Source organism: Mercenaria mercenaria, chromosome 4, assembly GCF_021730395.1.
Source record: "Mercenaria mercenaria strain notata chromosome 4, MADL_Memer_1, whole genome shotgun sequence".
NCBI classification, from domain to species: Eukaryota; Metazoa; Mollusca; class Bivalvia; order Venerida; family Veneridae; genus Mercenaria; species Mercenaria mercenaria.
This window is the reverse complement of record NC_069364.1, coordinates 77,278,685-77,305,914: the sequence shown is the minus strand read 5'-3', so window position 1 is coordinate 77,305,914 and position 27,230 is coordinate 77,278,685. Positions and strand designations below refer to the sequence as shown.

At 37.0% G+C, this 27,230-nt stretch overlaps 1 protein-coding gene across 5 annotated transcripts in view; it reads left to right on the top strand.

Moving 5' to 3' along the window:
* The window catches only part of LOC123552193 (polyphosphoinositide phosphatase-like), a 53,312-nt gene that overhangs the window by 8,758 nt on the left and 17,324 nt on the right, over positions 1-27,230 (top strand). For all 5 annotated transcript variants that reach the window (XM_053541730.1, XM_053541733.1, XM_053541731.1 and 2 more), the window contains exons 7-19: positions 2,671-2,805; positions 3,303-3,403; positions 4,570-4,732; positions 5,381-5,478; positions 12,838-12,971; positions 18,947-19,060; positions 20,557-20,692; positions 21,248-21,306; positions 22,188-22,354; positions 22,726-22,864; positions 23,476-23,534; positions 24,284-24,419; positions 25,317-25,397. In XM_053541730.1, coding sequence (XP_053397705.1) covers positions 2,671-2,805; positions 3,303-3,403; positions 4,570-4,732; positions 5,381-5,478; positions 12,838-12,971; positions 18,947-19,060; positions 20,557-20,692; positions 21,248-21,306; positions 22,188-22,354; positions 22,726-22,864; positions 23,476-23,534; positions 24,284-24,419; positions 25,317-25,397 — 1,522 coding nt within the window. The remainder of the gene's footprint in view (positions 1-2,670; positions 2,806-3,302; positions 3,404-4,569; positions 4,733-5,380; positions 5,479-12,837; positions 12,972-18,946; positions 19,061-20,556; positions 20,693-21,247; positions 21,307-22,187; positions 22,355-22,725; positions 22,865-23,475; positions 23,535-24,283; positions 24,420-25,316; positions 25,398-27,230) is intronic.

Sequence of the window (27,230 nt, the reverse complement as noted above, 5' to 3'; positions counted from 1 at the left end):
GCATGACTTGTGTTGTGATATGAAATCATTTTTTTTGCTGTTCTAAGACTTTATAAATATAATGAAAAACTAAGTGAGCCATGCCATGAGAAAACCAACATAGTGGGTATGCGACCAGCATGGATCCAGACCAGCCTGCACATCCGCGCAGTCTGGTCAGGCTCCATGCTGTTCGCTTTTAAAGCCTATTGGAATTGGAGAAACTGTTAGCGAACAGCATGGATCCTGACCAGACTGCGCGGATGCGCAGGCTGGTCTGGATCCATGCTGGTGGCATACCCACTATGTTTGTTTTCCCATGGCATGGCTCAAGTTATGATTCACCATGGTTTAACTTTTTTTTCCAAGTACTGAACATTTTATTTATTTTTTTTCTTAAAAATTCATGTGAAAATTATTTGATCTCCTTGAAAATTCCCCAACCACCCCACACCTTCTCAGAGGGACCTGGCTGCATTTTCCACTATTTAAAGATTAACTTTGTTTTAGATGGAATCTCTTCTGTTTTCACCTGACTATTACATATTTGACACTATAGCAAGTTGATATGTAAATAACATGGACCGTGAGGTCCAATCAGAAGGTGATAATTGACTGAAGACGTCATTCACACCCCCATCCTATGAATCATTATAGACTTTAAGTCAATAATTGAGTTCAAGTCTCAGATTTTGACATGGATGTGTTACAGGAAATTAACATATGCATGACACTCCTAAACTTCTTGGTGTAGCAGGGCTTTCTCAGGGGGTTTTGGGAAAAAGGCCCCTGGTCATATTGGGAATTTTTAACGCGGTAAATTGTCAAATTTGGGAAAATATACTGACAAATTAAGTGAGTTTTTAATTAATATATATTAGTTTAAATCTTCAGTTTCAAATGTTACTGGTAGACAGTATCCCCTTGTGAAATTTTGAGATTTTTTTTTTCAGGATTGTGTTCCAATATTGCCTAAAAATACAGTAACTCTTTATTTGTCATGCTAAAGTTTTTGTTTACAGTTTGTTTTCACCAAAGTTATAACTGAAAATATCCAAAAAGTAGAATGGCAAAGTGCGTGTATTTTCGAGTGTAAAAACTGGATCGCGAAAATATGTGACAATTGATTTTAATGGTATAAGAACTACCTGTCAAAATGTTTTGGGTACTTAATTCAATTAATATTTGTGTTTTTATGCATTTTGAGAGGGTTTTGCATACAAATCATACATTTCTTCAGCAAAATGTTGTAATTATTTTTTGCCGAGGTTGCAGACGGTCGTGTTACTAAAAATAGAAATGAGTTGGTTTTTCCAACATTTTGTTTGATGTACTTGGCAAACAAAACTAATTGTGCAAGAATTATTATTGAAAAACAGAAAGTAACTGATTTCAGTTGGGAAATTTTTCATTGGATTGGGAATTTTTTGCTCCAGATTGGGAAAAATAGAGCATATTTGGCATTGGGAATGGGGCCGAATATCGGCCCCTTGAGATAGGGTGGAAAAGCCCTGTGTAGGAACCTTCCCATTAAATGTCAAGTACTGACTTTTCAAGATGAAGTTAGAAAGGTTTAAATTCCTCCTTAACCACGCTGTGTGTGTTGATCGTCTACCATTATTTCCTGGTAGAAACTGTGGCACATTTCTTATATAATTTTTTCACTTATGTACTATACCAGTTGAAAGGTTTCAGCCAATCAGCAGCTTGATCAACTTGTCCTATGAGCAGAAAGTCAGCTTTCATTTAAATATGAACACAGTTATGAAAAACTTAAATTTTTTCATAAGGTAAATAACTTACATAAGGATATTAATCCTTATCTTACTGGACACGATTGGTTCTGCCTTTACGACCAGTGCAGATCAAGATCAGCCTGCACTTCCATGCAGTCTGATCATGATCTGCACTGTCTGCCATTCAGTCAGTACTTTTTTGGTATGCACCCCTTTTAACAGTTAATGGTGCTGTCCATATTGAATGATGGACAAGTTCATTATAGAAATTTAGCAGGGTAAGGGTTAAATATTTAGTAAATGAATATCACAAGTAGCAGTCTTTGATGTGTTTCGATCTCAACAAGTACTTTTCTTCTGCGTCTTCAGTATGGCAAGATAGATTATTATCATTCAGAAGAAAACATTTTTCAGAAGTTTTGCTGGAAGGCTTTCTTTTGATAATTACTTTAGTGCATGCATAATAACCTACCAGATGAACAGAAAAAGAGTTTTGTGACTGTCAGACTTCTGATGGATGAGAATGCTCTTCATGTGTTTAACTTAAAAGTTATATTTAAAGACAGTATTTCCCCTTTCAGCATAGAATTAAACCTACACCCGGGATACAGTAAAAAATGGACAAAAACGGTTGTAAATAGAAAGTACTGCATATACTTATTGATAAAACTGGACTTTTAAAGTCTCTGAAATCAGTATTTCTTTCTGGCCACAGCTGTTGGGAGGAAACCCAATTTGGAATGTAGTATTATTTCATATGAGAAAGCCATCCAGCAGACTATTAGATTGATTGTTTTACTCTTGTACACAACTGTGGTCAAGTAATATCTGGTAGGGCACATTGGGTCTTCAGCCATTAATTATAGATGAAAAGTTGCCAAATTACTTAAGATTGTGTCAACCAAATAAAGCCAAAATTCTTCAGACTGAGGTCTAACTGTTGATTATTTTACAGATTTTGAGGTATATGGTGTGAAGACAAAACCTGAGACACGCTATATCTGGAATAAGCACCTTACTGATGTATTCGGGAAAGAGGCTCATCCTGACTGGGTGTTACATCTTGTGTATGGCTTCATAGCACAGTGCAGTATCCTTTTTGATTGGTCCTTTGCACAGAACTACTGCCACACATATTCTAGTGACACTTTGTGAATAAAATAACTATAATGTAGATGTTATTTACTTTTCTTCAGCAATGGTCAAAGAATGGCAGAATTGAGGGTCCTTATTTTCTTTGATCTGGTGTTTTAGCAAATTGTACTAAGAGACCAAATCTGTTAAGCGACCACATTTTAGAAGTCCCTTGAGTGATCTTTAATACAGTGGCTACTGTATAATAATTGTTTTTTTGTGTTGATTTGCTTTGAAATCCATCTCACTCATTCTTATAAGAAAGTTACTTACATCTGTAACTTAACTGATAATATTTTTTTTCTGTGATAGAAAATTTCAAAAAAGATATTCTTGAAGTGAATACACAAAAAACTGCGAAATCAGTAAGTGTATAAGGATATAATCTACTATAATATTGCTGTAAATCACTGAAAAAAGGTATGAAATTAATCCTTAACTTATGTAATAAAGATCTGTACATATATGGCAAGTCAGTCTATGTTACACTTATAGCAAGGAGATCCAATGAGTTTGCTGGTACTAGATTTCTAAAACGAGGAGCAAATAGCCAGGTAGGTGCTCAGTTTATTTTGCTGCTTCCCAAATATGAAAAAAAGAGAGAAAAATAATAACAAAAAGTAAACCGAATCATTATATATAAAAATTGCATAAAAATGGAAAGAAAACTCAACATTTAGAAATTTACGTAGTGACACTTGGAAAACTTTGTTCTAAGCACTTGACTGTAACATGAACAGATGTTGTTCGAAATTATTTTTAAATACTTGTCATGTCCAGGATTCCTTAATTTCAGCAGATATTTTATTCCAAATATTAACACTGAAGTAGGAGAATGAATCTTTAAGGACGTATGCTAGATTTGGGTCGAAATTTTTCCCAATAACAGAATTTCTTCAAACTTTGGATATTGAAGGACAATCATCTAAGAAACAAAAATATGCAATAAAAATCATAAGTCACCAGTATTGAAAAAGAGTTATCTGCCCTTGAAAATGGCATTTCCTCAATGTTAAGGTCAAGAGTGGCTACTTAAATTTGTCCAATTTCCTGTTTAACCCTTAGCCTGCTGGCGGCGAGTGATTCTGCCTTTGCGACCAGTGCAGACCAAGATCAGCCTGCATATCCGTGCAGACTGATCATGGTCTGCACTGTTCGCCATTCAGTCGGTATCTTTTTGGTAAGCACCCCTTTTAACAGTTAATTGTACTGTCCAAATTGAAAGGTGGACAAGTTCATTATAGAAATTTAGCAGGGTAAGTTTGGTTGTTTTTGGTTTAACGCCGTTTTTCAACAGTATTTCAGTCATATAATGGCGGGCAGTTAACCTAACCGGTATTCCTGGATTCTGTACCAGTACAACCTGTTCTCCGCAAGTAACTGCCAACTTCCCCACATGAATCAGAGGTGGAGGACGAATGATTTCAGACACAATGTCTTTTATCAAATCATCAAGGAGAACATACGCCCCGTCAAGGGATCGAACTCATGACAGCGCGATCCATAGACCAACGCTCTCCCTACTGAGCTAAGCGGGCGGGCTCTTCTAGCAGGGTAAAGGTTAAACTGCTATAATAACAGTAATATACATTTTCCACTCAGAACTTTACGTGCAATTTTTGATTTTGATATGCACTCAGTTATTCATCAATACGTCATAAAGACGGGTATTATGACGGGTCCTATGAACACATTATTGATTGTACTTTCCTTACATTAGGGTGCTGTAGCAAATGAAGTGGAGACGGAACAGATTGTGTATGACACTTCTGTAACGCACCTACACAAGAGTAAGATCACATCCTTTGTACAGATGAGAGGATCTATACCAGTGTACTGGTCTCAGGATATCTCAAAAATGGTGCCTAAACCTGTTATACAACGTAAGTTCAGTTTGCTGTAATAATACTTCATTATAATTTTATTATTCCTCTTCTTTAAAGCATTTTAAACCATAAAAGATAAAAGGTAAGAGTAGATCTCCAGGAAGCACAGAGCACCCCAAACACAGCCATAGACAAAACCTTGTTTGTCATGTCTTTGAGCTTGTATAGAAAAAAAGTTCAAATAGTGTTGGTGTTTGTGGAAATTCCACAATTAAGTCCGATTCAGAAAATAGACTTCCTTCCACATGGTCCTTAAAATTTGAAATTTATGTTTCTTTGAAAGAGCTGTTTTGGCCCAAACCACAAACTTTTATGCCAGGAAAATTAACCTTTAGCCTGCTGGCGGCAAGTGATTTTGCCTTTGCGACTAGTGCAGACTTAAGATAAGCCTGCACATCCATGCAGTCTGATCAAAGTCTGCACTGTTCACTATTCAGTCAGTAAATATTAAGTAAACACCCCTTTGAATCATAAGTGGTTCTGCCCAAATTGAATGAGAGACCGGTTCAGTTAAGAAATTCAGCAGGGTAAGGATTAAATGATTTAACAGCATTTTACTTTCTTTCAGCTTATCAGAAAATGTTCATTTTGTTTGAGGCATCAAAATTTTTGTCAACAAACTAAAAAGATTTTACTTGCTTTCAGTTGATCAGAGGGACCCATACTTTGCCACTGCAGGGATACATTTTAACAAGTGTCTGTACAGATATGGCGCGCCAGTACTACTGCTTAACCTTGTAAAGGTAGAAAATACTCCATTACTCTTTTGTTGTAATTAGCATATCTGGTTTTCGTATTGTCTGAATTTTGAAAAATATCTGAAAGGTATTGGTGTTTATTGATAGTCAGTGTTGGTGTTGGCATTGGTCAAACTTTTTGTTTCTGTCCACCCACTTTCTTTGAATACTATTTAAGCAAAAGCTTTGAAAATTTATACACTTGTTATGTCTCCCTCATGTAGTGAGGGAGATATTGATTTAGTGCTGTCTGTCCAGTTGTCCATCCATCTGTCTGTCTGTATGTCACAAAGATTGTCTAAGTAACTCCTGCGACACCAATGGAGGGATTTACACCAAACTTCACAGAGTTATCATTGCCAAACCTGGCTGTGCATATTATTGACATTTTTTGGTTCCATGATTTTCAGCAAAGTAATGGCCCTTGATTCATCAAATTTTATTTCTCTTATATTATTTGGTGGATCTGTGCCAAACCTTGCAGCTCCAATCATTGCCATGTCTATGCAGATTTTCGGCATTTTCCAATTTGTCGATTTTTAGCACAGTTATGGCTCTTGATTCAACAGATTGATGTTTTGCGCCACTTCTCTTATATATCAGGCAGATTTCCAGCAAACCTTGAAGGAGTGATCAGTGCTAAGCCTAGTTATACATAGTTATCAGCATGTTCAGGTTGATTGATTTTCAGTTATGACCCTTGATTTGTCAAATTTTTACCTTGTCTGAGCAACTGTTCTGATACCACCAAGACGAAATACGAATTATAATGTTATTTTATCATCTATTTCTCTCATGACATTACCTTGATGTAAATCAACAGAGTTATTTGAGGTTGGAATTATTGTAGCTTTTTGGAGTATTAATTTCTCATGAGAATGGTTGTTATTTCTATATATTTTAAATACGTTGTGATAGCATCATTGCTCATAAGATGGTGTTGTTATTTTTTCTATCAAAAGTCCTGTCTTCAGTGGTAGACTCATGTCTTTAGTGATAAAGTACAGTCTTTAGTAAAAAAAGTCCTGTCTTCAGGACTTCTTTGCCCCCTTGGTAAAAAAATCTGGGAAAATCTCAGAATAATCTGGATGTTTCAAGAGGAAGTATTTCTGTACTTGTGCAAAGTAAAATGTACTTAAGGTATTAGACCAATAATAGTGTACCTCCTTTTGAAGAGTATTCAATTCCTACTATAAATCTACTTTGACTTAAATTTTTCAAGTGGGCATAGGTTCAAGCCCCACTGGGACCCAATTTTTTTTCCTTATATTCCTTTTTTCCAAGTAAGTTTTTACTTGTTTTTCAAGACTTATTATTCATTTATTGTACAAAAGTGGAAATTTTTCATTTGATAAGCGATTTCTTGCTGTTCAAAGTGAATTTACCTCTGAAACAGAAGGGGACAGAATTAGACATCTTAGAAAATACTGAGTTACATGCGGTTAAAGTTCTCTATTTTGCCTTTACTCTTTAGATTATATATTGTGGAAGAAATGTCGGTAGGTTTTACTTCTGCCCCAAGGTTATTAGCTCACCTGAGCCAAAGACTTAAGGTGAGCTTTTGTGATCACATGATATCTATTGTCTGTCGTCCGTCGGTGTGTGCCTGCATCCGTTGTCGTCTGTCAACATTTTCCTTCAAACAAAATCTCCTCTGAAACCACTTGGCCGAATTTAAAGAAACTTCACAGGAATGATCCTTGGGTGGTCCTCTACCAAAGTTTTTCGCTCACCAGAGCCAAAGGCTCAGGGTGAGCTATTAGGATCACTCACGGTTCGGCGTCCGTTGTCCGTAAACTTTTACTTCAAATGACATCTCCTCATAAACCGCTAGGCCAATTTCATCCAAACTTCACAGGAATGTTCCTTGGGTGAAGCTCTACAAAAACTTTTCAAAGAATTGAATTCCATGCAGAACTCTGGTTGCCATGGCAACCGAAAGGAAAAACTTTAAAAATCTTCTTCTCAAAAACCAGAAGCCCTAGAGCTTAGATATTTGGTGTGAAGCATTGCCTAGTGGACCTCTACCAGATTTGTTCAAATCATGACCCCGGGGTCAAAATTGACCCCGCCCCAGGGGTCACTTGATTTTACATAGAAAAATCTTTAAAAATCCTCTTCTCAAAAACCAGAAGTCCTAGACCTTAGATATTTGACATGTAGCATTGCCTAGTGGACCTCTACTAAAGTTGCTCAAATCATATTATTATTATACCAGATTTATATAGCGCCCTTTTCATGATCAATTTCACATTCAAAGGCGCTTTACATAGTTCAAATGCAGCCACACAGGGGGCATAATTCATCCTCTACTAGTACAGACACAGAGCAATCTGACCAGAGGGACAGAGTCAGACAAAGCCTCCACGACAGAGAGATCAGAAATCAGATACAGGCTTGTCCGGCTAACTTAGCCTAGCTCGTTGCGAATAGACAGCCTGGTTCTTTAACATGCCCAGTGTATAGCACTGATACAAGCAAGGATTGCCTGGGTTCCTGACCAGTACACCTCTAGTTGGGTGGGAAACACTGAAAAGCATTTCTGAAAATTCCCAAGTAGCTGCCAGGGATTGAACCCCCGACCTCAGGATTGGAAGGCCAGTGTGCAAACCACTGAGCTATCCGTCATGACCCCGGGGTCAAAATTAACCCCGCCCCAGGATTCACTTGATTTTACATAGATTTCTAAAGGAAAATCTTCAAATTTTTAAAAAAAATAAACCAGAAGGCCTAGAGCTTAGATATTTGACATGTAGCATTGCCTAGTGGACCTCTACAAAATTTGTTCAAATCATGACCCCCGGGGTCACTTGATTTTACATAGGAAAATCTTCAAAAATTTTCTAAAAATAAACCAGAAGGCCTAGAGCTTAGATATTTCACATGTAGCATTGCCTAGTGGACCTCTACAAAATTTGTTCAAATCATGACCCCCAGGGTCAAATTGACCCCGCCCCATGGGGTTACTTAATTGTACATAGAAAAATCTTCAAAATTTTCTAAATATAAACCACAAGGCCTAGAGCTTAGATATTTGACCTGTAGCATTGCCTAGTGGACCTCTACAAAATTTGTTCAAATCTTGACCCCCAGGGTCAAATTGACCCAGCCCCAGGGGTCACTTGATTTTACATAGGAAAATCTTCAAAAAAATTCTAAAAAAAAACCAGAAGGCCTAGATCTTAGATATTTAACATGTAGCAATGCCTATTAGACTTCTACAAAATTTGTTCAAATCATGACCCCCGGGATCAAATTGACCCCGCCCCATGGGGTTATTTGATTGTACATAGAAAAATCTTCAAAATTGTCTAAAAATAAACCAGAAGGCCTAAAGCTTAGATATTTGACATGTAGCATTGCCTAGTGGACCTCTACAAAATTTGTTCAAATCTTGACCCCCAGGGTCAAATTGACCCAGCCCCAGGGGTTACTTGATTGTACATAGGGAAATCTTCATAATTTTGCTAAAAATAAACCAGAAGGCCTAGATCTTAGATATTTAATATGTAACATTGCCTTGTAGACTACAACAGATTTTGTTCAAATCATGACCCCCGGGATAAAATTGGCCCCGCCCCAGGGGTCACTTGATTTTACATAGGAAAATCTTCAAAAATTTTCTAAAAATAAACCAGAAGGCCTAGAGCTTAGATATTTCACATGTAGCATTGCCTAGTGGACCTCTACAAAATTTTTTCAAATCATGACCCCCGGGGTCAAATTGACCCCGCCCCATGAGGTTGCTTGATAGTACATAGAAAAATCTTCAAAATTTTCTAAAAATAAACCAGAAGGCCTAGAGCTCTACAAAATTTGTTCAGTTCATGACCCCCGGGCCTTGAGCTTAGATATTTGACATGTAGCGTTGCCTAGAGGACCTCTACAAAATTTGTTCAAATCATGACCCCCGGGGTCAAAATTGACCCCACCCCAGGGGTCACTTGATTTTACATGGGAAAATCTTCAAAATATTTCTAAAAATAAACCAGAAGACCTAGATCTTAGATATTTGACATGTAGCATTGCCTCGTAGACTTCTACAAAACTTGCTCAAATAATGACCCCGGGGTCAAATTGACCCCGCCCCATGGGGTTACTTGATTGTACATAGAAAAACCTTCAAAATTTTCTAAAAAATAAACCAGAAGGCCTAGAGCTTAGATATTTGACATGTAGCATTGCCTAGTGGACCTCTACAAAATTTGTTCAAATCTTGAACCCCTCAGGGTCAAATTGACCCAGCCCCAGGGGTTACTTGATTGTGCATAGGGAAAACTTCATAAATTTGCTAAAAATAAACCAGAAGGCCTATAGATCTTAGATATTTGATATGTAACATTGCCTAGTAGACTTCTACAAACTTTGTTCAAATCATGGCCCCCAGGGTAAAATTGGCCCCGCCCCAGGGGTTACTTGATTGTACATCGGAAAATCTCCCCAGAAATTTCTAAAAATCATCAGTTTGACGTTTGAAACATGTATCTCATATTTCTCAGGTGAGCGATCCAGGGTCATCATGACCCTCTTGTTCAAATGATGTTGTTCCAAGCCGAACTCTGGTTGCCATGGCAACCCATTGGAAATTTTCAGCTCACCTGAGCCAAAGGCTCATGGTGAGCTTTTGTGACCGTTCAATGTCCGTCGTGCGTCGTCCGTCCGTCAACATTTCCTAAAAATATCTTGAAAACCACTAGGCAGAATTACACCAAACTTCACAGGAATGATTCTTGGATGGCCCCCTTTCAAAATTGTTCAAAGAATTGAATTCCATGCAGAACTCTGGTTGCCATGGCAACCAAAAGGAAAAACTTTAAAAATCTTCTTGTCAAAAACCACAGGGCCTAGGGCTTTGATATCTGGTGTGTAGCATCATCTAGTGGTCCTCTACCAAAATTGTTCAAATTATCCCCCTAGGGTCTAATATGGCCCCGCCCAGGGGGTCAATTGGTTTATATAGACTTATATAGGGAAAACTTTGAAAATCTTCTTGTACAAAACCACATGGCCTAGGGCTTTGATATTTGGTATGTAGCATCATCTAGAGGTCCTCTACCAAGATTGTTCAAATTATTCCCCTAGGGTCAAATATGGCCTCGCCCCGGGGGTCCCAAGTTTTACATAGACTTATATAGGAAAAAAAGTTAAAAAATCTTCTTGTCTGAAACCACAACACTTAGATGTTTGATATTTGGCTTGTAGCATTGTCTTATGGTCCTCATCCAAAATTGTTCAAATTGTACGCCTTGGGTGCAAAGAGGCTCTGCCCTAGGGGTCCCAAGTTTTATATAGACTTATATAGGAAAAAACTTTAAAAATCTTCTTATCTGAAACCATATGACCTAGGCTTTTGATATTTGGTATGATGCATTGTCTAGTAGTCCTCTACCAAAATTTTTCAAATTATGCCCCTGGGGTTAAAAGAGGCCCTGCCCCGGGGGTCCCAAATTTTACATAGACTTATATAGGAAAAAACTTTAAAAATCTTCTTGTCTGAAACCACAAGACCTGTAAAGAGCAAAGTTGAACTTATTTTAGAATTTTCACAGTATCTTTGATTGGATTGGTAAATGTTGATGACTTCCTACAGTTTGTAGATGTCAGTGAGCGAATCATTCACACCAGATGAAATATTTGCTACCAACTTGTGTCAACCAGGGGCTTTACGTAAGTCAACCAGGGGCTTTACATAAATGCTGTGTAAATGAGTTTTATCACATGCTTTTCTTCAGTTGATTAGCATTTCCAAATAGGGAAATATCATGTTTGGCATTTTCATACTGTAAAATCCCATGCATAATACACACTGGTGTATTAAATATGCAACTAGTTTCAGCCTAATATCCTTTTAGAAAACAATTTGGCATAATCCTGGCATCGTCCCCCATCAAAAAATTCTTTGTCAGTTTTGAGAAAGATAAAATTTCTCAATAATGAAATTATAATCTATGCTCTCCTGTTTAATATCCAGTCTAGAGTGACAAGAGACTCACTGCCGAATTATTTTGTTGTTTTCTGAATTTATTGAACATAGTTTACTTGTTTGTAAGCTTTATTTGTAGTCGCCATTTTTAACCCATTTAAGTGACTCCTCCAGAGGACCATAGCTGAGTGAATGTGAGTTGGAGGATAATATAAGATACAGAAGCTGCTGCAATTCCAGAAATTTCACAGGGTCTTTAATGTGCCAGATGTAAAGCACCCCATGCACAGGAGTCCCCAGAGATATTGGATTAATTGTTAGTAATATTAAGTTGGAGGGAGAGGGGTGGGGGGGGTGTCAAGTTTTTGTGGCAGGCGCTAGGCATTATTAATGGTTAGGAAGGTAGATTGAGCCGCCTGACTATGGCTAATCTTTACCTCGGCAGTTGTATTGTTTTCTTAATTTTTATGTTTGTATATTTTTTTCCACTGTATATACATATATGTTTCAATTTGGTGACATACTATTTACACGTAAATCAAACATACACCACAAACATTCTTCCCACAAACATATTCAAATTTGCACCACTTTTCGGCAAGCTTTATCACATATATGCAGGTATAATTGATGAATAAAAATAACACAAGTATTTCAGAACTTATCCTCGGCCAGCACAAGCTTTAACCAAGAGCCATTCAAAATAAAACAATTAGTTTCCAAAACTCGGAACAAAATATATATTCGAAACAATTCATAACAGCAGCAGAAATTCAATTTATACACCTCTAAAACTAAACAAAGAGCCCATCAATAGACTAATTCAAACAACCAACCAAATTATTAACAACAGATTCACCAAAAGAACCAACAATTCAAACTGCTCATAAGCAAAGTATCAACTTGAAAACAATACCACAACCAAACAATCAAAAATCAAATTATTCGCTGAACAAATCAACAATTATGTACAATGAAATGTATGCCACCAATCTCCAAGAAACAAATCTTTACTTCAATAACCGAGCCGCAAATTGACTCCAACTAACTTTAAACTGCATGTATAGCATGTGACTTTCTCTTGCTACAGTGCGAACAAAACTGATTAACTCTCATAAAATTGTATAAAATTCCAGCTTATCTTTCAACAGTTCTGATATTTGGCCCAGTTACCATGCTCTGTCTCTACTTCAGCGGTTATTTTATTTGGAACGTTTAACAATCCGTATGATATAGCGACATGTTAATACAGGTTAACTTTTTTTCTGCTGCCGATAAAGCTGCTATATAATATGTATTTATAACACATGGTTTAGTGGCGTTTTGATTAAGCAACAAAGAGTTATTCTGACGGGGGCTCAAACTCAAAAGCCCTAGTATAGTAGTTACCACTGGACCACTGTCAGCCTATGTAGCCTGATCCTCATTGTCTGTTTTTTCAGAGGCGGGAGAAACGTCGACATGAAAGTCAGTTGTGTGATGAATACAAGGAGTGTAAAACATACCTTAATCAGTTTTTACCACCTGATAAACAAATGGTCTATATTGGCTTTGATATGGCACACTATACAAAAAAGTAAGTTTCCTTTTAACTCTTATCTGGCACACTATACAAAGAAAGTAAGTCTCCTTTTGTCCCAGATATGGCACACTATACAAAAAAGTAAGTTTCCTTTTGGCCCAGATATGGCACACTGTACAAAAAAAGCATGTTTCCTTTTGGCTGAGATATGGCACACTACACAAAGAAAGTAAGTCTCCTTTTGGCCCAGATATGGCACACTGTACAAAAAAGTAAGTCTCCTTTTGGCCCAGATATGGCACACTGTACAAAAAAGCAAGTTTCCTTTTGGCTGAGATATGGCACACTATACAAAGAAAGTATGTCTCCTTTTGGCTGAGATATGGCACACTATACAAAGAAAGTAAGTCTCCTTTTGGCTGGGATATGGCACACTATACAAAGAAAGTAAGTCTCCTTTTGGCTGGGATATGGCACACTATACAAAGAAAGTAAGTCTCCTTTTGGCTGGGATATGGCACACTATACAAAGAAAGTAAGTCTCCTTTTGGCCCAGATATGGCACACTATACAAAAAAGTAAGTCTCCTTTTGGCCCAGGTATGGCATACTATACAAAAAAATTAGTCTCCTTTTGGCCGAGATATGGCACACTATACAAAAAAGTAGGTCTCCTTTTGGCCGAGATATGGCCAACTATACAAAAAAGTAAGTCTCCTTTTGGCCGAGATATGGCACACTATTCGCCCCATGTGGTTCTGGGACGATCTGTGTATGAAAAGAATTGGAACCACTGCCTTACCCTTGCATGATTGTAAGAGGCGACTAATAGGGTCTTAACACTTGGTTTTGCTGTAACTCTGTGATTCCAAATTTGCAAATTTTGATTCCATACCTCATGCTTTTATTTCGATGTAAATGAGATGTGAAACCAAAACTTGTAGTCCTGTTATATATATAACCTATACTGTGTTGGTGCGCCGTAAAATCCAAATAAATAAATAAATAAATGGCACACTATTCAAAAAAGTAAGTCTCCTTTTGGCCCAGATATGGCACACTATACAAAAAAGTAAGTCTCCTTTATACCCAGATATGGCACACTATACAAAGAAAGTAAGTCTCCTTTTGGCCGAAATATGGAACACCATACAAAAAAGTTAAGTCTCCTTTTGGCCGAGATATGGCACACTATACAAAACAGTAAGTCTCCTTTTGGCCCAGATATGGCACACTATACAAGAAAGTAAGTCTCCTTTTGGCCGAGATATGGCACACTATACAAAAAAGTAAGTCTCCTTTTGGCCCAGATATGGCACACTATACAAAAAAGTAAGTCTCTTTTTGGCACAGATATGGCACACTATATATAGATACAAAAAAGTTAGTCTCCTTTTGGCCCAGATATGGCACACTATACAAAAAAGTAGGTCACCTCTTTTAACTAATAACATTTAATGGTACTGTCCAAATTGAAAGACGGACAAGTTCGTTATAGAAATTTAGCAGGATAAGGGTTAACACAAGTAAGCCATTTATGTTTAAACCATCCAGGCAGAAGGTAGAGAACAAGATTATGACAAAGATTTTCGGTGATTACTGGACAGGAGGAAAATGTCTGAAGTCATTCCTCCCCAGCCTCTGATTCATGTGGACAAGTTTTTATTCCCCGTCAAAGAAGAGATACAATTTTGGTATTATCCATTGATCTGTCTTTCTGTCCTTCCATTTGTCAGTCCATCCTTAGCCATATCTCAGACGTTATGTTTGAAAGATTTCAGCAAAAAAATGTGGTAAGAAAGTTAACTTCTGTAGGAACACTTAGTTGTGAAAGTTCAAGTTGGATCGCCAAATGAAGTCAAGAGTTATGTTCCTTTGTACTTGGTACTTGGGATGATAATGTTTTAGCTATTGTTGGGAAATATGTCTCAGCAAGTTTCAGTGAAATTGCTTAAGGAACATGTAAAGTTATCCCATCCAGCAGCGGATACTGATTCTTGCAATTTGCATGTTACACATATACAGTCTTTGTTAACTGAACACCATTATATCACTGAAACAAACAACAGGTGTAACTTGTAAACAAGGAATGCCTCCAAGTGACCTTGACCATAAAGGTACAGATGACCTGGTGCTTAACATTGTGTAAAGTTTCTATGGAATCTGCTGGACTGTGTAAAAGCTGAGACACAGACAAACATACTACTTAAATTAACTAACTAATGGATTGTATGTTTACTATGTGCCTGCTTTAGGGGTCGCAAAAAATCCCAAATATTTGAAATGTTATTAGTCCCCTACTGGTTGAAAACCAGTTTCGGGGACTTTAGGAATGCGCTTTTCCGTCCATCATTCTGTCATTCAGTCGGGCCATCCTTCCGTCGGTCCGCAATTTCGTGTCCGGTCCATAACTCTGTCATCCATGAAGGGATTTTAATATTACTTGGCACAAATGTTCCCCATGATGAGACGACGTGTCTTGCACAAAACCCGGACCCCTAGCTTAAAGGTCAAGGTCACAATTTGAGGTCAAAGGTCAACAGGGCTTTTTTCCTGTCTGGTCCATAACTCTGCCATCCATGAAGGGATTTTAATATTACTTGGCACAAATGTACCTCATAATAAGACGATGTGTCGTGCACAACTTTCAGACCCCTGGCTCAAAGATCAAGGTCACACTTGGCAGTCAAATGTTAACATGGCATGAAAAGGGTCTGTTTCCTGTCCGGTCCATAACTCTGTCATCCATGAAGGGATTTTAATATTACTTGGCGTAAATGTTCCCCATGATGAAACGACGTGTCATGCGCAAAACCCGGACCCCTAGCTGAAAGGTCAAGGTCACAGTTGGGGGTCAAAGGTCAACAGAACATTTTCCTGTCTGGTCCATAACTCTTGTCATCCATGAAGGGATTTTGATATTACTTGGCACAAATGTACCTCATAATAAGACGATGTGTCATGCACAACTTTCAGACCCCTAGCTCAAAGGTCAAGGTCACACTTAGCAGTCAGATGTTAACATGGCATGAACAGGGTCTCTTTCATGTCTGGTCCATAACTCTGCCATCCATGAAGGGATTTTAATATTACTTGGCACAAATGTTCCCCATGATGAGTTGATGTGTCATGCGCAAAACCCTGACCCCTAGCTCAAAGGTCAAGGTCACAATTGGAGGTCAAATGTCAATAGTGTTTTTTTCCTGTCCGGTCCAGAACTCTGACATCCATGAAGGGATTTTAATATTACTTGGCATAAATGTTCCTCATGATGAAACAACACCAGAACCCTAGCTTAAAGGTCAAGGTCACACTTGGAGATCAAAGGTTAATGGGACATTTTTCCTGTCCGGTGTATAACTTTGTCATGCAAAACAGGATTTGAATATTACTTGGTACAAATGTTCACCACTATGAGAAGGAGTGTCATGCCCAAGAACCTGGTCCCTAGGTCGAAGGTCAAGGTCACATTCAGATGCCAAAGGTCAGATACAAGAATGACTTTGTCTGGAAAACTTCTTCTTGTTGCATGGAGGGATTTTGATGTAACTTGACATAAATGTTCACTATCATGAGACAGCTTGTTGTGCACAAGAACCAGGTCCCTAGGTCTAAGGTCAAGGTCACGCTTAGAGGTCAAATGCCAAATTTAAGAATGACTTTGTCCAGAGCATTTCTTCTTTATGCATGGAGGGATTTTGATGTAACTTGACACAAATGTTCACCACCATGAGGCACTCTTGTTTTTAGCTCACCTGAGCACGAAGTGCTCAAAGGTGAGCTTCAGTGATCACCCTGTGTCCGGCGTCCGTCGTCGTCCGTCGTCCGTCCGTCCGTCGTCAACAATTTGACTGTTAACACTCTAGAGGTCACATTTTTGACCCAATCTTAATGAAACTTGGTCAGAATGTTACCCTCAATAAAATCTTGGACGAGTTCGATATTGGGTCATCTGGGATCAAAAACTAGGTCATCAGGTCAAATCAAAGGAAAAGCTTGTTAACACTCTAGAGGTCACATTTTTGGCCCAATCTTAATGAAACTTGGTCAGAATGTTACCCTCAATAAAATCTTGGATGAGTTCGATATTAAGTCATCTGGGGTCAAAAACTAGGTCATCAGGTCAAATCAAAGGAAAAGCTTGTTAACACTCTAGAGGTCACAATTTTGGCCCAATCTTAATGAAACTTGGTCAGGATGTTACCCTCAATAAAATCTTGGACGAGTTCGATATTGGGTCATCTGGGGTCAAAAACTAGGTCACCAGGTCAAATCAAAGAAAAAGCTTGTTAACACTATAGAGGTCACATTTTTGGCCCAATCTTAATGAAACTTGGTCAGAATGTTACCCTTAATAAAATCTTGGACGAGTTCGATATTTGGTTATCTGGGATCATAAACTAGGTCACCAGGTCAAATCAAAGGAAAAGCTTGTTAACACTGTTGAAGCCGCATTTATGACTGTATCTTCATGAAACTTGGTCAGATTGTTAATATTGATGATCTTAAGGTCCAGTTTGAATCTGGGTCCTGTAGGATAAAAAACTAGGTCACCAAGCCAAATCAAATGAAAAGCTAGTTTACACTAGAGGCCACATTTATGACCATACCTTAATGAAACTTGGTCAAATCTTGATGATCTATAGCTCAAGTTCAAATCTGGGTTAGGTGGGGTCAAAAACTAGGTCACTAGGTCATATCAAAGGAAAAGCTTGTTAACACTCTAGAGGCCACATTTATGACTATATCTTCATGAAACTTAGTCAGAATGTTAAACTTGATGATCTTTAGGGCAATTTTGAATCTGGGTCATGTCGGGTCAAAAACTAGGTCACCGGGTCAAATCAAAGGAAAAGCTAATTAACACTGTAGAGGCCACGTTTATGACCATATCTTAATGAAACTTGGTCAGAATGTTAATCTTGATAATCTTTAGGTCAAGTTTAAATCTGGGTCAGATGGAGTCAAAAACTAGGTCACTAGGTCATATCAAAGGAAAAGCTTGTTAACACTCTAGAGGCCACATTTTTGACTATATCTTCATGAAACTTAGTCAGAATGTTAAACTTGATGGTCTTTAGGTCAAGTTCGAATCTGGGTCATGTCGGGTCAAAAACTAGGTCACGGGGGTCAAATAAAAGGAATAGTTAGTTAACTTTTTAGAGGCCACATTTATGACCATATCTTAATGAAACTTGGTCAGAATGTTAATCTTGATGATCTATAGGTCAAGTTTAAATCTGGGTCAGGTGTGTTAAAAAACTAGGTCACTAGGTCAAATCAAAGGAAAAGCTTGTTAAGACTCTAGAGGCCAGATTTATGACTGTATCTTCATGAAACTTAATCAGAATGTTAATCTTGATGATCTTTAGGTCAAGTTCGAATCTGGGTCATGTGGGGACAAAAACTAGGTCACCGGGTCAAATCAAAGGAAAAGCTAGTTAACACTTTAGAGGCTACATTTATGACCATATCTTAATGAAACTTGGTCAGAATGTTGATCTTGATGATCTTTAGGTCAATAGGTCAGGTGAGCGATACAGGGCCTTCATGGCCCTCTTGTTTAGAGTTATTTCCCTTTGTTGTTACTATAAATAGCTTATATTGTAACTTACTTATTACAGGCCGTAGGGAAAAATCGAGACCAGTTTTCTGTGGTACAACATGCATGTTACATCCAATTTTTAGGTGTATTTTGACCTATCTCTACCCAGTAAAGAGTTTTGTGTGGATTTGTATGGATTTTTTTTTTTTTTTTTTTTTTTTTTTATACTATAAATAACGTTACCTTTTTGATAATCGGCCAGATTTGCTATATGAAAACAACTATAGGGTTTTATATATACAAATTTTAATCCAAATCTTTTGTTTTTAGCATACTGTATATATAGTACGATATTGTTTATACATCATTGACAGATATCAGTTCATTGTGCTATACTGCAGTAGAGAAAATTAGGTGCCTTCCAGTAGGGGACTTTGTGTTGCATGGCAATACTTCATTCACTTGTTTTGTCTTTTCACTTGTAGAAAGAGCAACAATGTGTTAGATAGACTGGCTGGCATTTCTAAATACTGTGTGAGGCAAACAGGCTTCTTTTTCCATTCACCAAACATGAAGGAAGTCTTTTTGGATAGAGAGGAGTATGCCATTTTGTTACCTTGATTATTTTGCTTCATACTGCACACTGTAGAACACTTTGAATTTACACAAAATGTTATGCATATGAAATTACAGTTTATTATCAAGTAAAATTGTAAAAGGATGATACTAAGTTACTTAACTCTGTTCTGTATTATATGTTGGCGACCTAATTGGACGAGTACTTGGCTCGCCTAGTGTGTTTTTAGAATGGATATGAGTTAAAGTATATCCATTATTGTACAGAACATTCGTAAGTAATTGTTTTAACCTATGCTTCTTGTTTTCACTGAAAAAGGAAAACAGTTGGACAGACATGATTCAAGCTTTTATATACATGCAAAACATCATGTTAAGTGTTTTATTGATGTTGGTATTCATGTAGGTAACAAACTTTGTTTCATTGTCCCAATTCACAATATATTGCATCCAGACATCTAGGAAATACATTAGAATCTGATGGTCATGTGGTATATTTGAGTGTTGTTGCTTGGAAGCGAAACGTAGGTATAGAATTTAACTTTGCATGTAATACAATAAGAATGGATGGAAGTTTTCTCTGATTTGTTTCTATATGGATACTTTTCTTTTTTATGCCCCCGAAGGTGGGCATATTAAAATCGCACTGTCCGTCCATCCGTGTGTGCGTGCGTGTGTCCGGTAAATTCTTGTCCAGGCTGTAACTCTTCCATCCATAAAGGGATTTTGAAATAACTTTACATAAATTTCACCATACTGAGACAAAGTGTCATGCGCAAGACCCAGACCACTAGCTTCAAGGTCAAAGTCACACTTAGAGGTCAAAGGTTAACATGATCTGTTTCGTATCCGGTCAATAACTCTGCCATCCATGAAGGGATTTTGAAAGAACTTGGCATAAATGTTCACCATAATGAGACAAAGTGTCATGCGCAAGACCAAGACCCCTAGCTCCAAGGTCAAGGTCACACTTACAAGTCAAAGGTTAACAGGGTATGTTTCGTGTCCGGTCCATAATTCTGCCATTCATTAAGGGATTCTGAAATTACTTGGCATAAATGTTCACCATAATGAGATGACATGTCATGAGCAAGACCCAGAGCCCTAGCTCCAAGGTCAAGGTCACACTTAAAGGTCAAAGGTTAACATAGTCTGTTTCTTGTCCGGTCCATAACTCAGCCATTGATGAAGGGATTTTGAAATTACTTGGCTTAAATGTTCCCTATAATGAGTTGAGGTGTCATGTGCAAGACCCAGATCCCTAGCTCCAATGTCAAGGTCACACTTAGAAGGCAAAGGTGTTTCTTGTCTGGTCCATAACTGCCATTTATCAGGGGGTTTGAAAATAATTTGACACAGATGTTAACCATATTGAGAAGATGTGTCACACTTATGACCGAGGCCTCTTAGGTCAAGGTCACAAAATGATATGTGATTTTTTGCGGATACAACTGTGGCATTCTTGGTCCTACTTCGGGGGCATTTGTCACCATTAGTGACAGCTCTTGTTTTTTCACAGATTTGAAGGTGTTCAGGGTTACAAGACAAAGACTGGTAGCAAACAAACTGGAGTTGTGAGAACAAATTGTGTAGACTGTCTGGATAGAACAAACACGGCACAGTTTGCTGTTGGCAAATGTGCTTTAGCATACCAGGTTTGTAATGTGTATACTTGTAACAGATATTTAGAGTAGGGCTGCAGTATTAAGTAAAAGGTGTTTGCAAATTTTGCCTGGTAGACAGTTTTCTAAACAGTAAGCAGTCATACAGTAATTATTGCAAATTCAGAGACAGAAGGAAAATAATATCAGATATATTTCTTATGTCAAGACAGCATTCTCCATGTCCAGGGATCAGACTTGTGACCTCTCTATTGATAGGCATGTGTTCTATCCTAGTACCAAAAGGTAACCAGGAAATTATACTTTTATGCCAGTAAAAATGAATTTTGAAGAAGATATATAAAAGTCATATTATTATCAGTTTTGCGTTCCTACAGTTGATCCATTCCAAACACATGTAGTGGGAACAACTTCCACATTTTAGAAAAAAGTGTAGATGTGATGAAAGTTTTGTTTCAGGCTAGGTCATAGTATTCCAGAGTTAAGAGCCCTTGGACTTAAACAAAACGGATGCATTCTGATGAAGCAGTTTTGTGGGAATATACATTACTTTCATTTATGACTCCAGTTATTGTTTTGTATTTGCAGTTATGTGCCCTTGATGTATTATCCACACCAGACCTAGACTTTGATACAGATTGCCTCAGGTATCTATGTATAGGATACTGTTTGTTTCAGTGTATGATGGAAATATCTTCCTCTAAATGGACATTAGAGGCAGTATTTTCACAAACATTTAAAATCTGGCATTCACTGGTGATAGATATTTCAATCTTACATGTAAAACAAACAAATGTTTGCTTTATTTTATGACTTACAAATAGTTTTTACCAATCATACCAGTTTTACCCACCCAACCTCACATACACTGGACAACTCAAGACACAAATAATGATGTTACAATATGTTAATACGCGAAAAGGTTAAATAATGTGATCAGACTTTTAGACTTCTTTTACATTTTAGTAAGGCGGAGCACAAAGAAGTCATATCTTTATGTTTTTATACATGTTAACTGCCTACATACTTTGTTTCTTAATTGATGTATATTTTGAAAAGAATTTCTTTGTCAAGTAATTCTGTAACATTGAAATTTATAGAATATGATTCAGCAGTTTGAAACAGTGCAAGTTTCCAGTATATTCCACTGTTACAAATTCAATATACCACTGACAAATGTGAAATAAATGTCAGTATTCTATGGTTATCTTTAAAATATAAGGTTAAGCAGTAATAATTTATTATTTTTTGCTTATAAGGGACCTCACTTGACATTGGATAGTATATCTATTTGCAGTAGTGTTGATGAAATATTATGAGATGACCGCACAGGGCAGGATGTATAACTCTTGCATATATTTTGTTGAATTAGGCCCCTTTAAAAGGAAGGGTATGATAGTATTTTCAATTATTTGTGTGCTGTGTTAACGCTGCCAGTTTTTATTTTAATTTTAGAAGGTAGACTTAAAATATAACAATGACTGACATTTTTATTAAAAAAATAACATGTACTGATCTATGTCATCAGAATGCTTGAGGAGCTGTATGAAGATCAGGGTGATACAGTGGCTTTACAATATGGTGGATCTCACCTGGTACACAGAATAGAGGGATATCGAAAAATAGCTCCCTGGAAGGCCCATTCTTTAGATATACTGCAGACTTTGTCTAGATATTACAGTAATGCATTCTCAGGTAAGTTTTACATACAAGTTTGTATATATTTAGTTAAACCTGCTTTAGCATCCACCTGTATTAAACAGTCACTTGCCATAAGCAGCCAGTTAGTTGACTTCCCAATCTTACATTTTCTTCAATTGTCAGCTTGTTTTAGCACCTTCCTGCCTTAAGCAGCTAAATTGTATGGCTTCCTTGGCTGAGGAAGTCATCCAGCCAGCCTGTCGGCCTGTAAAATGTTGTTCTACCAAACAACCCACCAGAGCCTGAAATAATGTACAGATTGGCCAATGAGGTCTTCCTTCATTTAATATAGGGTGTTGCAATATCACCGTGTGTTGTTGTAACTTGAAACTTTAAAAATCTACTTGAAATTTGTTGTATTGCAGACTTAGAAAAACAACAGGCAACCAATATATTCCTGGGCTTGTTTTCTCCAAAAGAGAGTTTGCCAAACATATGGGATCTACCAACAGACTTTTACCTACACAATAAGGATGCTATGGGCAAGAAACTAAAGAGGAGAAGGTATGAAGATATTATTTACAACACACTGTTTCTGTTAAATTGTATAGAGCATCCCTTTTTAACCCTGTGTTTACTTAAATACAAGTGTGTTAATTATGCATAACCTTCTGTTTTATTGCTAAACACATTCAATATCTTTTAACACAGTGTGACCATCAACTGTTTTGCACAGTGGGAACTTCAGACTTTTACTTAAAGTGAACATTAAATTTTCATACAGTGAACATCACACACTTGTTCACTTTGATGAGCTGACATGCATTGTACAGGTTCCATAACCATGTTTTGCTTTTTAAGAACATTATGCCCCTTTTTCGACTTTATATTCATTCAAGGCTGTCAAATAGTCGAGTGTTGCTGTCCTCGGACAGCTCTTGTTGGGTATTAAAATTTCAAAGCTAAACAGAGGAATGAACCAAAGACCTTGGAATAATGTTCCACTGCTTTACTAGCCAAGTTACTAGATTGCTCACATGTTTGCTCCCCAGTAATGTGAATAAAGTTTAAAGACTTGACATTATTTTTTTTCAGAGATTTATTTGATATTTAGATATAGAAACTAAGTGGTCTAAGATATATTCAGAAGTGACATGTAGTTATGTTTGTTTCAGCTACACTATGTGGTGTGACCCTGATGTGTTTGACCATCTACCACTACCTTATGGAGAAGGTATTGAAATGAACTTTTATTTAAAGCAAATTCTTCCAGATTTGTCTTTGGTGTTTCAGTGTTTTGTTGACACATTTTGCCATGCTTTAAAAGCGTACACTAGAGTCTCTGTATATGAGATGGGCGAAATTTTTCCCAATAATAGAATTTCTTCAAACTTTGGATATTGAAGGACAATCATCTAAGAAACAAAGAGATGCAATAAAAGTCATAGGTCACCAGTATCTGCCCTTGAAAATGGCATTTTTGGGGGAAATGCCGTTTTCAAGGGCAGATAACTTTTTTCAATACTGGTTTAAGCAGCCAGTCAGCTGACTTCTCATATTGACATTTCGTTCTAATTTTCACCGGGCCTAAAGCAACCACATTTTGTCACTCTCTTGGCTGACTGCATTTGCATGTGGTATTTGTTCAAAGGTTAAAATACATTTAAATGTCTACATCATGAATGAAACTGGTGGCCTGTGAAGCCAGTGGCCTCTGTTCACAAGTTGTTTTAAGGGCAAGGTTGACTGTATATTGGATAAGTTGTGATGTGTTCAAAATGAATAAAACATGTAAATGAGAAGTAAATGTTTTAAAAAGAATCAAAACCACTCTTCATATGACAGAAGCAAACTTGAGAGTGGTTTAAGTAAGCTTGAAGCTTTCACGAAAATCTAGCTAAATCAAATTCGTTTAAACTGAATATGCTTTCTTAGAAAATATTTCTTGCAACACATTTCACATTATGTTTCTGTAAATTTCAGTGTGTAAAGCAGCATACAGTTTAGTTAGAGTGTTCTCCAAGGACGAAGAGAGTGTTGATGCTTTCTTTGAACATTACAAACCATACGAGAGAACTGAGTTCCAGAAACTATTTGAAACAATGGGCAAAGCTATAAGGTTTGTTTTTTGCTGTTTAGTAGTATATAGATTAAAAACTAATCTGGTATGTTTCTGATAACAAGAGCCAAATAATGCTGATGATATAGAACTTAATATTTTATTCTTTCTGCAACAGTGAAAATATAATTTCACCTGTTTTATCAAACTTGTGATTTTAAAGAGTATATGATTTCCACACAAAAGATTAATGTGTTCATGAAAACTTGCCCTGTGCAGGGGATGTCAGTCGATACTATGTTTATACATATGATGCAAACAAGTTCATACCTATGAGATTCTGTTTTTGTACACCCCTTAATTTTGAGGGGGCGGAGTACTTAGATTTGCCTTTATCCATATGTCTGTTTGTCTGTCTGTCTGAATTTGTGTTGTGCATAGCTCAAAAAGTATTTGACCTAGGGGCATCAAATCTCACAGGATTGTTATACAGATCAGGAAGTTGTGCATCTGGTGTTTTAATTTTGATTTCACAAAACCAGACCAGAGTTATGGCCCTTGACTTAGTCAAAAATATGCATACAGTGACAGGAGTGGGGGCACCAATGTCCTTTGGACACGCATCTAATAAAAATGATATCACAGCCTATCATCTATACTTTTTTTGGACATGTATAATCCTAAACAGACTTATTTAAGGCAGAAACAGCACTTCTCTTATAAGTGAACATTGAAGTTTATCTTAGGCTTCAGAATTGTTTTTTCATATTTCAAGGAGTCATTGAAATTCCAAATATTTTGTACAGTAGGTTATTTTAAGTCAATTTTTGTTGTCGGTAATATCATTCTTTTGTTGCCATTCATTTCAGTGCAATGACAATGTCAGACTGTACCTTACTTTCCTGGGTAAATTCTGTCTGAATTTTCTAATGATTTTATCTAAATTTTTATTTGTAGCAATTTTAAACCTAAAATCTGGAGACATGTAAGCCCTAGTCCATTTGAGAGAAGGGTCATTCCAGAGGCAAAAGAAAGCAGGTATGTGTATATATTTCTGTATCTATTTAAATAATAGATAATCTTCTTATGAGCCATGTAACCCTGATTACTGACATATACTGTAGCATGTCTTTGTTATTCAAATTGCAATGTAGTTATGTTGTGATCTGTTTTGAGGAGATTATATCACACAGGTTTTAAAGGTAAAGAAGGGGCACAAACACATTCAAAGGCTTTCAGTTAGTAGGAATATAAGCAAGAAATCACATGATTTACAATTGGTCTTTATCATTTTTAGCTCGACTATTCATAGAATAGTAGAGCTATTGGACTCGCCCATGCGTCCGCGTCGGCGTCTGCGTCCGCGTCCGCGTCCCGATTTGGTTAAGTTTTTGTATGTAAGCTGGTATCTCAGCAACCACTTTTGGGAATGGATTGAAACTTCACACACTTATTCACTGTGATAAACTGACCTACATTGCACAGGTTCCATAACTCTATTATGCTTTTTTACAAAATTATGCCCCTTTTTCGACTTAAAAAATTTTGGTTAAGGTTTTGTATGTAAGCTGGTATCTCAGTTACCACTTGTGGGAATGGATTGAAACTTCACAAACTTATTTACTGTGATAAACTGACTTACATTGCACAGGTTCCATAACTCTATTTTGCTTTTTTTCAAAATTATGCCCCTTCTTCGACTTAGAATTTTTTGGTTAAGGTTTTGTATGTAAGCTGGTATCCCAGTACTCACTAATTGGAATGGATTGAAACTTCACACACTTGTTCACTGTCATGATCTGACATGCACAAAGCAGGTCCCATAACTTTATTTTGCTTATTTTCAAAATTATGCCCCTTTTTCAACATAGAAATTTTTGGTTAAGTTTTTGTATGTAAGCTGGTATCTCAGTATCCACTAATAGGAAAGGATTGAAATTGCACACACTTGTTCACTGTCATGATATGACATGCAATGCAAAGGGTCAATAACTCAACTTCGCATGTTACAAAATTATGCCCCTTTTTCGACTTAGGAGTATTTGGTTAAATTCCTATTATGTAAGCTGGTATCTTAGTACCCACTAATGGGAATGGATTGAAACTTCACACACTTGTCCACTGTTCTGAGCTGATAAGCACTATGCAGGTTCCATAACCCTGTTTTGCTTTTTTACTAAATTATGTCCCTTTTTCGACTCGTATTCATTCAATCGACAAGGCTGTTGAATAGTCGAGCGTTGCTGTCCTCTGACAGCTCTTGTTGTGATACAAAGCAATGTAATTTGACAGGATTATTTGAGTACTTGAGATATAAAAAACAACACTTTGTGAATATTTAAAGAAATTATAAATAATTGTCTAACAGAGAGTGTAATGGTTTATGAGTATTTACAGTGTCAGAGTAAAAGTAGGTTGATGTTTACAAATCCATTTTACATAAGTGCTTGATTTTACTAACTCGCAGTCTGTCCTCAAAACACATGCATTCTCATCCATCAAATTTTGTCAAAATATTTGGACAGTTCTCTGATTTTTTTTTATTTGGTGAGCATGCATACTCATAATTACTACTGGTAGTGGTTTCAACCAATCTGTGTTCAACATTATTCGGCAATCTGAAATATTAACTTCAAACACTATCCAAGGAAAGTACTAGCAGACGATATTGCATGACTAAAATTAATAAAGATTTATTTCTCTAATAGGATGTGTAGAAATTTACCTCAGGAAATAATGATATTCCTCATAAAATGGTGTCGATATCAGAAAGGATGAATTGGTTAGTGAAGATTTATTGCAAAACCTCGCTGATCGGATGAAACTTTTTACCTGTAATGTGACCAAACTAAAATAATTAGCAAAATGTGC